The 12,336-nt window shown below is 53.3% G+C and overlaps 1 protein-coding gene across 2 annotated transcripts in view; it reads left to right on the top strand.

Annotated features, from left to right (window-relative positions):
• The window catches only part of Ski (SKI proto-oncogene), a 72,121-nt gene extending 65,153 nt beyond the window's left edge, over window positions 1–6,968 (top strand). Inside the window, exons 2-7 of one of the 2 annotated variants that reach the window (XM_028891417.2) lie at window positions 39–161; window positions 301–416; window positions 924–1,186; window positions 1,312–1,604; window positions 2,766–2,996; window positions 3,594–6,968. In XM_028891417.2, the coding sequence (XP_028747250.1) occupies window positions 39–161; window positions 301–416; window positions 924–1,186; window positions 1,312–1,604; window positions 2,766–2,996; window positions 3,594–3,782 (1,215 nt within the window). In that variant the 3' untranslated portion in view covers window positions 3,783–6,968. The remainder of the gene's footprint in view (window positions 1–38; window positions 162–300; window positions 417–923; window positions 1,187–1,311; window positions 1,605–2,765; window positions 2,997–3,593) is intronic. The other variant, XM_028891418.2, reaches the window with a different exon arrangement.
• Window positions 6,969–12,336: the final 5,368 nt, after the last annotated feature.

Below are 12,336 nucleotides of genomic sequence, written 5' to 3'. Positions count from 1 at the left end.
CCCAGGGATCCCAACAGGGCCTTTTGTGTTGATCACAGGTCTCAGAGCCCCCAGCTTCCATAAGACCCAAAGCAGACGACACTTCCTCACAGTCCCCTGCGTCTTCTGAGAAGGACAAGCAGTCCACTTGGCTGCGGACCTTGGCTGGTTCCTCCAATAAGGTGCTATGTGGGAACCTGTCTGGGGTCTTTGGGGAGGGTATCAGGCCCTTCTTGGAGCCAACTCTGGCTCTACCTGGTCTCAGGGACACAAAGTGGCCTGTTTCTCTGTAGTCACTCACATAGGGGACTCTCTTGACAGAGCCTTGGCTGCGCTCACCCTCGCCAGCGCCTTTCTGCTTTCCGGCCCTGGTCCCCTGCAGTGTCAGCAAGTGAGAAAGAGACCTCCCCACACCTCCCAGCCCTGATTCGAGACAGGTGAGTGAGGAGTGCACAGGAGAACCAAACTCCGGTTTAGCAGGCTGCAGTGGTGTTGGTGCCTTTAGTCCTAGGATAAACTATCTAGAACTTTAAAGTCTTGGGTAAGGTTACTGTGTTCACAGACATGTCTATTAAAGTTAGCTTCCCAGCAGGGCACAGAGATCCACAGCATTCAGGAGGCAGAGGCACATGAATCTTTGTGAGTTTGAAGCCAACCTGGAATATATAACAAATTCTAGGCCAGCTAGGGTTACATAGAGATCCTACCTCAAAATAAAATAAAAGTAATAGCCTTCCATGGACATGAAGATCCAGCTGTGTGCCATCCTAGCCCAGCCTATGGGGAAATTTGTGTTTCCCAATCATTAGAACCTTGACCTGTGATTTAGAGTTGGGAGAAGATAGTTTGCTGTGTCCTGGCTGAGTTCGCAGGGCCTGTTCTACAGCTCCTGTGGGGACTTGTGAAGCAGATGTGCCCCAGCTAAGCATCTGTGCCTTCTACAGCTTTTACTCCTACAAGAGCTTTGAGACAGCTGTGGCCCCCAATGTGGCCCTAGCACCACCAACCCAGCAAAAGGTTGTGAACAGTTCACCATGCACCACTGTGGTCTCTCGGGCACCAGAACCTATTACCACTTGTATCCAGCCACGGAAGCGGAAGCTGACCATGGAAACACCAGGAGCCCCAGATATGCTGACATCTGTGGCTGCCCCAGAGGAAGACAAGGATTCTGAGGCTGAGGTGGAAGTTGAAAGCAGAGAGGAATGTAAGTATGGATGAGACTCTGCTCCTTTGGACATCAGTACAGGGGATGGGGTAGGGTGGGGGCATATGGTATGACCAAGCCAGTATACTCCAGAATGCCTAATGCTTTGGTTTCTCTGTCCTCAGTCACCTCCTCCTTGTCCTCGCTGTCCTCTCCGTCCTTTACCTCGTCCAGCTCTGCCAAGGACCTAAGCTCCCCAGGCATGCATGCTCCTCCTGTGGTTGCTCCTGATGCTGCAGCCCATGCCGATGCCCCAAGTGGGCTGGAGGCAGAGTTGGAGCATCTGCGGCAAGCCCTGGAGGGTGGCCTGGATACCAAGGAAGCCAAAGAGAAGTTCCTACATGAGGTGGTAAAAATGCGTGTGAAGCAGGAGGAGAAGCTAACAGCTGCCCTACAGGCTAAGCGCAGCCTGCACCAGGTAAAGTGGACAGCAGGCGGGCCATGAAATATAGAAGACCACTTCTCTTTGTCTGCCCAAGCCCTCTTGGGGAGCTTTGGGGTTCTTCCCAGGTCCTCTGGAGGACCCAGCTCTGTGAGGCACTTCGATGTCCAGAGTCCTTATGTGCTTCCAGGAAGGCGTCCATAGTGGTCTCAGCTGCAGCTTTTCCCTGTGTGGGGGGGCCTTACTGAAAGCACTGGCATGTTTTCTTGGCCACAGTAAAGGCCAGTGTCAGTGGTGAGTGAGGAGTGCCTATTCTAGCGATGCCTCTCGCTGTGTCAGGTTTATTCTCCACTAGTAAGACTTGTGCTCTGCATATAGAGGGCAGGGATGGCTTCTGAAGCTGCGTCTCCAAAAGGGACTCAGCAGCAGGCCTTTGGGAAGTCCATGCTTGGGAGGGGTGTGTGTACTTACACACTACTTACTGGTTCTTTGGGCTCCACCTCACTGTTTCTAGACTGTGGCCACTCCTCTTGCACCTTCTTTTCACGCTGTTTTGTTTTTCTGACATGAGTAAGGGAGACCCAGTTCTCAGGCAGCCTGGGGAGAGTGAGGAGCTCTTGGCCGGGGCTCAGCATTAAGACTTTGCTGCAGGCTCAACCTCTGCTGAATTCACACCTCAGCCTGAGTCTGGCAGCTCTGGGGGCAGCCTCACATGCGTGGGCTTTAGCACAACACAACCCTGTCAATCCTCAGGGCTGCAGGATTTCAGATGTTCTCCTCAGAGTGAGTCTTAGTCATTCCCTCATCTTCTCTTGCCCCCATTCTGGGTGGAGGTGTGATTTCCCACATGACTATTCATGGGGGACGGGTGTCATACTGCATTCTAACAAGTGGGGGAAGGGCACGGGAAGTACCAAAAGTAAATGGCTCCCTCTGCACCTCCAGGCCTCAGGTGCAGTGCCTGAGACTGCCTGCTTGGTGTTTTCCTCCCCCACCCATGTGCATGTACATTTGGGAGGAGGAGGAGGTGTGAGAAGGTTCTGATGCAACCTCGATAGAAACAACCTACAACTAGTAATAGGCTCTCTGCTGGGCCCTGGAGGGAAGCTAACAGGTCAGTTGACTGTTGGGTGCAGGGTGGGCACAAAGGTGCTGGGCTGGCAGTACTTTGAACCTGTCTGCTACGTGTCTTCCCAGGAGCTAGAATTCCTGCGCGTGGCCAAGAAGGAGAAATTGCGCGAAGCCACCGAGGCCAAGCGCAGTTTGAGGAAAGAGATTGAGCGGCTCCGAGCTGAAAACGAGAAGAAGATGAAAGAGGCCAACGAGTCTCGGGTGCGCCTGAAGCGAGAGCTGGAGCAGGCGCGGCAGGTCCGGGTGTGTGACAAGGGCTGTGAGGCCGGCCGCCTGCGCGCCAAGTATTCAGCCCAGGTACTCGGGTGGGTTGGCTGGTAGACTGACCTGCACAGTGAATATCTGCTATCACAGATCCAACGTCCTCGATTTAACCATTTCAGGCGGATCTGTGAGGTGATGATGTACCATGCCTGGAGGCCCTGAGGTGTATCCAGCAGACCTGGGCCTGGGAACTAGGGACTGTTTTCCATAGCCCAGGTGCTCCCATCTCCCCACCAAGACCACTGTGGCCCCAGAACATAGGCTGCCCTTCCTAGTGCTGGCTTGGGAAGCAAGCTGTAAGCTAGGATCAGGAGATGAACCTTGCCTACTGCAGAGTGGCAGCTTCCAAAGCTTAGGGATCCAGCCCAGGGAGGCAGGGAAGGTCTTTTACATCTGTAGTGCTGTTTGGTTCCCTCGTGGGTCAGAAATTTAGGGTGGAAGTGGAGCCAGTCCCTGCTCTGATGCAGCAGATGAGGCTCTCCTAATCCTCAACATCTGGGCCTTTTCCTGTGAGCCTTCAGGTGGGTCAGACATGGCACCAAGGGCTAAATAGGAACTCAGAAGGGAGATGTGGCCTTGAGTGCTAAGTGCTGGTGTTAGGCACTACTGACCACTCAGCATCCCTTTCAGATTGAGGACCTGCAAGCAAAGCTGCAGCATGCAGAGGCAGACCGAGAGCAGCTTCGAGCTGACCTGCTGAGGGAACGTGAGGCCCGTGAGCACCTGGAGAAGGTGGTGAAGGAGCTTCAGGAGCAGCTGTGGCCTCGGCCACGGCCTGAGAATGTGGGTGGCGAGGGCAGTGCCGAGCTGGATCCCTAGCCTGTGCAGTGCCTGCCACTGCCACATGGACTCCATACGTGCGCAGAGGGCGGCGGGTACGTGGCTCTGCAGACCCGGCCCACGTCTCTGCAGCCACACAGCACAACGTCTCTACTGTGCCTATTACCAAGCGAGTGTTTGTAACCACATACTTTTGGAATCCACTGCAAAATTTTCTACTGGCCAAGTTCAAGTGAGCAAGCCATGTCCCCCAGCTGCAGCCAGAGTCGAGACTAGCTCTGTGGCTTGTAAGCTGGTCCTCTGCTTGCTAGAACATTCTAACATTTACACTTTTGTTATAAGCTATTTAAAACCAGTAAGAAGACTTGATATTCAGAAAATCAACATGTTTTTTAATGACTAACTGTAAAAGGCCCCTACACGTGACGCCATCTGGACACCCACTCTGGTGGGGGTGGCACCCACCCACCGCCGTCCTGGGAAGCCATCACCGCTCATCTGTGCCCGCGGCTGCAAGAGGACAGCAAGGGTTTTCTTCAGAGTCTATTTTTTCAGCCACAAGGACCCCAGTCTTCCTGCTGCTGCCAGGAAGAGCAGGGAGAGTGCCGCGTGCGCGATGAGCCCCAACACTGCCCGCCTTACCGCCGCTGCCCCGCCCACCAACATCACCACTAACCCTGCCGTGCAGGCACCAGGGCTCCTGAGTCACAGTCTGTTCAGGCCCCCGGATGCCCCTGCCCACCTACACCTTGAGGGGCCGACCTGTGTTAGGCAGTGGCCATGGTCCAGTGTCATGTTGTATTGTCCCCATACACACCGCCCACCCACCCACACGCTGCTTGACCACAGCAACCCCTTTTCAATGCAGCAGACATCACTCCTCTCATCTTGGGACTGAGGCTGCAGCATTGGAACAAAAACAGCATTATATCACTTTTTTCTTTCTTTTTTTTTTGTTGTTCATTTAAACATGTATTTAGAACTGCACTTTGTCAGAACCCTCCCTTCTCTTTTTACTCCCCAGTTAACTGGGGTTCTCACTGATTTCTAGAGCAGTTCAAACCCTAAGTGCTCGAGTGCTTAGAAATCCCCTCTGGTGCTTGGTTGAACAAGGGAATCACAAGAAAATGAAAATGCAGAGACTGAACTTGGGGGTCGTTCTGTGCCTTCCAGCATCTTGTACAGCAAACCCTGACTTGTCTTTTTACCCCCAAAATATCGTCTTCAGTAGCGATTGAATCTGCCACTGTCAAAATACGTTACTTGCATTTATTCCAAATAATCTCGTTTACTCTTAACTGTTTATGCAAATTGTATAAGATTTCTTATGCCCAAGCTTGAAAAATGATTTCCTAGTCGACAAGAGGCCACCACCCATCCTCCAGTTGTGTTTATTTACATGAGAAGATCACACAGAAGCCCTCCCTCTGCTCCAGTCCTGACAGGGCATCTGTGAGCTGAGGGAGGTTGAGATGGCTTGGGCAGGTACAAACGACCTCAAGGACTCGCGCCTGCCTGCGACTGGAGACTGCTAAGCCCTGACACTTGGTGCCGAGGTCGTCTGCAGGGTTTTGCCCTTGGTTTACTGTGGGGGGCTGGGCTGCTGCCAGGTCCCCCCTTCTGAAGTGCAATGCAAAAGGGACGTCATGTATATGCAGCGTTTATTTGGAGTTTTTTCTTTGGCTTTTTTTCCTCTCAGTTATGAAACTTGTATGCATGGATTTCACATCTCCATAGCTAGACCCACCCATGGGCATTATGACCGTGTCTCCTAAAGGGTCAGTTTTGTTACGCAACACGAAGAATGCTGTTTTCAGCCTTGTTTTTCTAGAGTTGTGTTTTTCAGTCATTTCTTCAAGGAAAACTAAATGATTTAGTTGGAGCAAAGCTTTAAGTGTGTTGGTGTGCTTCTGTGTGGCTGTCCCTGTTGCCCAGTTGGAGATCACAGTGATTTGGGCCCCTCTGAACCTCGGGTTCCAGGGGCCCTTGCTTTTATCAGTAGAGCCTCTCCTTGCCACAGCTTTGGTCACCATCAGTTTCCTGGCCTCCTTGGTCCAGCACTGGCCCCATTATGGGGAGGAAGTGCGCTGTCTGCAGTGGAGACTCCTCCTCCCGGGCCAGGGTGACTTGGGTCTGGGAAGGGCTTGTCATCTCATGAGTTGTTCCTCCTGAGTCCCTCCTCCCCTGCTTCCTGTGAGGCCCTTGCAGGCAGTGGGACCAGAGTGCAGGCTCCCGTTTACCAGAAGCTTGTGATCTAGGTCCTTCTAATGCTTCTGCCAGACGCTGGGCCGCCCCAGGTGAAGCTAGTGAAGCACCGGGTGTTTTGTGTGGCTGCCGAGGAAGGCGGCCCTGCCTGCTGCAGGACCTGCCGTGGACTGAGCACAGCCAGGTACTGCATGCCTGGCTCCCCCTTAGGAAGGCTGCAAATTTCTTTTCAGAGAAAGGGAGGAGAGGTTTCCATCATGTTGGCTGTTGACTCTCCCTGTGTGTTAAACCCTTTATCAGTTTACTCATTATTTCTATCCTGAAAATTTTTTAACGAAGGGAAAAAACAACAGCAATAACACTCATTGGTGAGCAGCTAATTCATACACATGACACCCTGCTTTTCATACAGAACTAGCCAATGTAAAAACAACTCATATGTAAATACTTTTTCCATTTTACATCATTGTATTATACGTGTATAGGGTGATTCCTTTTCCAGAAACTTTTCTTACCTGCTGGTTGTCTTGTTTTCTGGGTTGTTTTTAACTGAGGAAAACCTGCTCATCTGCCAGAGGGGACAGAGCGTCTTGTGGCATTTCCCATGTGGTGTCCTCCACGGCCACCCACTAACCCCAGTTCCTACTCAGTATCCTCCGAGATCTCTCCCCACATGCCCACCCTAGGGTTTGGGGTGGGGGATGCGTTAAGTCAGGATTCTCAAATGACATTTTCATCAATTAAAGAAAAATAGACCCACCTCAACCTTCATAACTGCCCAAGCCCCTGCACCCTCCAGTCCTGTGCTGCTGCTAATGACAATATGATGGCTTACTCTGCTACTCGAGAACTATTTTTATGTAATTAATGTATGCTTTCTTGTTTATAAATGCCTGATTTTAAAAAGGAAAAAAGAAAAAGCTTGGCATATTTATCTATTTCCTTGTGTACCTGTTAGTCCTTTTGCCCCTCCCCTCTCCCCAAACAGATGACGTTGTACAATAAAGGACTTTGAGAGTACCATGGGCGCTGGCAGCCCCCATACGTGCAGTCAAGCCCTCAGGAAAGGGGGGACAGCATCTCTACAGGTTAGACCTGGGGCTGTGGTCACTCTCAACTGTTACCAGGAACCCTGGACTGGGAACCTTGACCAGGCTGGGACAGGACTCACGGTGGGCAGTGCTGGACAGATGGACTGGGCATGGCCCTTCCTGACAGGGCTTCCATAAAGGTCGTCTGGATCAAAACTTTCTGGGACATTACATCACCCCCCCCCCCATGGAGAAGAGAGTCACAGAACCATAGACCCAGTGCTTATCCCTCATGTTCAGCCCTCCCTGCCTCCTGTTAACCTTCATAGAGCCAGAGTCTGCACCACAGGAGCCTGTGAGTGGGGCAGCAGCCGGCCACACAAGGCCAGTACCCTAGTTCTTCCTGTCCCGGTGCCTCCTAGCGGGGAGGGGAGAGCCCTCCATCTGACTTGGCTTCCCCGTCATGCTCGGGGGGGCGGGGGGCAGAAGGTTCTCCTAGAGCTGCAGAAAGAGGAGCAGAAGCGGCTTAGCCTGGAGAAGTCCATCCTAGCCGGGCTTCCCATTCGCCAGATCCAGGGGTTCAGAAGAAAACAGTTGGACCCTGGTGTGGTGGTGCCTCCAGCACTAAAGAGACCAACAGAGTTGAATCACCACAGGTTTAAAGATAGGTCTACATAGTTCCAGGACAGCCTAGTGTATTTGTCTTAGGAAACTTGTCTCAAGGTGGGGGGGGGCAGCTCACAGGTCATCACTGAGGTTCTGGCAGCTTAGGCATGAACTGAAAAAAGAGTTGTGCTGTAGCACTGGGTGACCAAGGGCCTACTGAGGCTGGGGTCTGGACATGTGTTCTTTTCAATGACTGTGGATGACTGTTAGAAGCCATCTCTATAACTGGTAGGATGGATGCATGAAAAATGAGGAATAGCCAGAGGAAGGCCTGATTGCAGACAACCATGGCATCGAGTGCAGCAGAATCAATCTATAGGAGCAGGAGGCAGGGGAAAGGCATGCGGCTGGCCCTGGGGCTCTCAGCTTCAACAGCAGCTTTCTGCAAGGCTTCAGATCAGCCTCCTGTCTCGAGTTGACCTAGGCTTCATCTCTGGATATGAACTTAAGAGAATTATAGGTACCCCTGGCCCAGAATACATCCAAAGGGAACCAGGACCCCTGGAAGGATTGAAGGAGGGGAGGCCTGGGTGAATAACACCCCCCCCCCCATCCCAGGCCTGGCTGAGGTCTCCTACATCAGCCAGGGCCTCTATGGGCATGGCTGCCCCTGGACTTAGCTGCAGCTCTTGAAACCCCATCTTGGATGGTACCTGTTTCCAAGTTTCTCAAGACCTAGGGAACCCCTGAGTAGAGCTGGCAGCTCTCAGGTGGTCCTAATTCCTACCCATGTTCTGTGACATCCACATTTTCACTTGTACTCGGTCACCAGGAGTCACACCCTGCCTTGCCCACTAGCAGTTGGACTTACTTGTCTCCTGGCCCTACCTTCCACCCTAGAGTCAGGGGGGCTGGCCCCAGGCCAGACAAGCTGTTATCTGGAAATACAGATCCCAGGCTTCTTCCATGGAAAGCCTAAGTGTTGCTCGAATCTTAAAAGGTCTTACAATAAGAAACCTGGTGCCAGATATTGGGGTAAGTGCTGAAAGGCCAGAGAGACAAAGCCACTGCCACATTTCACCAACTCCACGAATCCTCTGATTGAAATCCTTACCTGAAAGACTCCAGCTGAAAAAGCCTTCAGTTTCTGTCTCATGCCTTATATATACACGTTTCTCTGCCCAGCCATCACTTCCTATCTCAACCTTCCTAATGCTGGGATTAAAGGCATGTGACTCCCAAGTACTGGGATTAAAAGTGTGTGCCACCACTACCTGGCTCTGTTTCTCTTCTAGACTGAATCAATCTCATGTAGTCCAGGGTGGCTTTGAACTCACAGAAATCCAGATGGACTTCTGCCTCCCGAGTGCTAGGATTAAAGGTGTGTGCCACCACTGCCTGGCATCTGTTTAATCTAGTGACTTGTTCTGTTTTCTGATCTTCAGGCAAATTTTATTCCGGTACATAATAGATCACCAATGTCCTGTTAGTATAAAGCCAGTCTGGTCAGCCCTTCATCCTGCTCATTCCCTCTGTAGTGATACCTGTACCTTCTTCATGCCCCACTTGTCCCAGAAGCCCATCTCCTCCTCCCTCAGGCCATCCAGCCCAGACCCTGACCTAGGTCTGCCACCTCTATCTATGCCTGCCTGGCACCTGCTTTGAAGCCTGTCCTGGGGTCACAGACTTCTCCCCGACCCCACTGTGCAGGCCTGAGTTAGAAAAGGACTCTGCCTGCTCTGCAAGAGTTTTGGTCCTGTTTTTGGTGGCCTAGGTGTCGGAATCCCTGGAGTCCATTCTGTACAAGAAGTAGACTCCAAAAGCAAAAGGCAAAGTTGTGACTCAAGATGCTAGGCATGGAAACTTGCCCCACAGACACCCAGTACGTGGCAAAAATTCATTGTTTCCCCTCTCCCCAGCCAGGTGACCCTGGGGAGGGGATGAGGACGGGGATATTTGAGGCCTGGATGCCTGTCCACCCCTGCCACCCCATGGTCTTGGTGACACATAAGGCCATCTGTGATCAGGCCTGTGCCAGGTTGGTAGGAGTCTTGGCGTCAGGGGCACCAAGCCCTGGAACAGGTGGCCCACTGCAGGTGGGCACAGGCAGGAGGAGTTGGCTAGCCTAACTTGTCTTCATAGTATCCTGTACTAGGCCAGGTGTCCGGCCAGTTTGGGATGGGCCGCCCTCTCCCTGAGTATGGACCTGGCATGAAGCTGGGCCCAGGCTTTGGTCCACATTGATCTTGATACACAGAGGCCTATTTGGGAAACCAGGGACAATACATCCAAGGGAATCAGGGAACTTAATGTGGGGACCCTCCCAGGATCTCCAGCAAAGGCCGACCTGAGGGTGCCCCTCAGCCCTCCTTATAGCTGTTCCATGGCAACTCTCAAATGTCAGGGGCGATGTGCTCAGTTCCACTGCTAAAAAGGAAGCTGCTTAGCTTAGCCAGACTCAGGCCACTAACCTAGTCTCACTTAGGCAAGCCGGGTTTCTCATGCTTCCTGGATCCTGTGCTGGCTCTTACAAGCTGCCCGTTCACCCCCTGTTCACCTTCTGTCAACCCCGTCCTGAACCCCAGAGGATTTCAAGTGTCCGTGATCAGCAGTCTGTCCCCAACATTCAAGTTTATCCTCTTACCTGCCCAGTCTCAGACTCTGCCTCCCCTTCCCATCTCGGCTCCTCCTGCAAGTGGGCCCTGATCCAGCAACTGCTCCTCGGTGGGAACCGTTCCATACTAGCTAAAGGAAAATATATATCCCCAGATCTCTGCCTGCCTGATGAGCTGGGGGCGGGGGGGAGCTAGCTGTCCCAGGCTCTTGAGGAACTAGAGGTGACTGCCTCTAGAGAGGGAAACAAAGGTACCTTCACCCCAGTCCTTCCCCCTGCAGCTGTACTACCAAAATGAGAGGGGCCAGGAACACAGCTGTGGGAGCGTCCGAATCTACGTACTTTGTGTCTGTGGTGGGATATAGAGGTTTCTTGTCCTTGGGACACTTGTCTGTTCTAGCATGTGTACATGTGTGCATGCATATGCATGTGCAGGGCAGTAGATTGGAGAAGGGACCAAGGACATCTGCAGGCCCTGGGGCAGTCCTTTGTGCCCACCCCCTACCCTAGAGGAGAGGCTCAGACCCAGATGGATTTGTCAGGCAAAGCAACAAGGCCTAGAACATCTGGGAAGGCCAGGACACAGGATTCAGAGGAAGATCCAGTGTGCTGTGTCTCACTCTGGCTTGGACACATGGGGCTCCTGCTTGAGGCAGGGTTCACCGCAGCAAGAACCTCACCCTGCTGCCTTTATGGGATAGACATGTGGTCCACATCTCAATTTCCTGTTTCTATGGAGGAACAGCTCCAATAAGAGGCTCTGGTGGAGCTGGGCGGTGGTGGCACACGCCTTTAATCCCAGCACTTGGGAGGCAGAGGCAGGCGGATCTCTGAGTTCGAGGCCAGCCTGGTCTACAGAGTGAGTTCCACGACAGGCACCAAAACTACACAGAGAAACCCTGTCTCGAAAAACCAAAAGAGAGAGAGAGAAAGAAAAGAAAGAAAGAGAGAGAGAGAGAGAGAGAGAGAGAGAGAAGAGAGAGAGAAAGAAAGAAAGAAAGAAAGAAAGAAAGAAAGAAAGAAAGAAAGAAAGAAAGAAAGAAAGAAAGAAGAAAGAAAGAAAGAAAGAAAGAAAAGAGGCTCTGGTGGGCAGAGCAGCGGTGGTAGACAGAGACATGCAGATCTCTGAGTTTGAGGCAAAAACCTGGTCTACAGCGATAGTTCCAGGACAGCCAAGGCTAGACAGAAGAACTCTATGGGGGGTGGAGCGGGGAGCTCTGGTGGTTGAGGAAGTTGCCCCATCAAGTACTGGAGGCACCATCGGCCTTCCCCACAGGGTTGGTTCCCCTGCGGCCCAAGTTACCGAGGTCCCAATGGCAGCCCGGCTAGAATCTCCTATTAATAGTGCCTGGCGGCCTGAGCTGAAAACTCAAGGTCTCTCAGACAAGGGGATGTCCTCCACCCCGGAATCAAGGAAGGAACCTCTCCAGCGCGGTGTTCACCTACAAAACAGGTTTCTGGCTTCGTGCGGCCGCCTCCAACACACCCCCGGGAGGTGGGTAACCATCGCGCCCCTTCAACTTCCCCCGTTCCCGCCCCTTCGGACCAGCGGGGACGGCCGTAGTCCGTAGCCCCGCTAGGCTCCCTCTGGCCCAGGACGAACGGACCCGGAGGCGCCTGCTGCGCGGAAGCACGACCGCGCGGGACTTCCTGCTGTCCAACCGCGGCCTCAGACTGCGGGATCATTTCTGGACGGACCCCAAGTCCCGGCAGCTCCCAAACCTTGGGCTACCAGCCTAGGCAGGGCAGGCGCCGCCCACCAGCCGCGCGGCCTCCGCCCCGCCCCGCCTCGCCTCGCATGCGCTTCCCTTCCCCCGCCCGCCTCGGATTCCGACGGGTTGGGCCTGGGGCTTCCGGCTGCCACGAGAGAGCACAGCCCTGCGGGAGCAGCCCGGCGCCGCCCCGCGCGCAACCCAACTTCCTGCAGCGTGGGCCCCGGGGACTCCCGGCCAGAGTCCAGGCCCTCAGTCGGACGTTCATGATTGGCCTCGGAATGCGCGTTCGTGGTCTAGGCAGAGAGGGTCGCGCCCTTACGGGAAGATTCCCGCCAACCCTGCCATGGGGTGCAGCCTATGTGCTATCTAAGATGGGGTCTGGTCGCCTTAAGCAAATGCCTGCTGCCGCCCTTAGTCACATC

The sequence above is a fragment of the Peromyscus leucopus genome, chromosome 2 (assembly GCF_004664715.2).
Source record: "Peromyscus leucopus breed LL Stock chromosome 2, UCI_PerLeu_2.1, whole genome shotgun sequence".
Taxonomy (NCBI): domain Eukaryota; kingdom Metazoa; phylum Chordata; class Mammalia; order Rodentia; family Cricetidae; genus Peromyscus; species Peromyscus leucopus.
The sequence above is the reverse complement of the archived record's forward strand: the minus strand, read 5'-3'. Positions and strand labels throughout refer to the sequence as shown.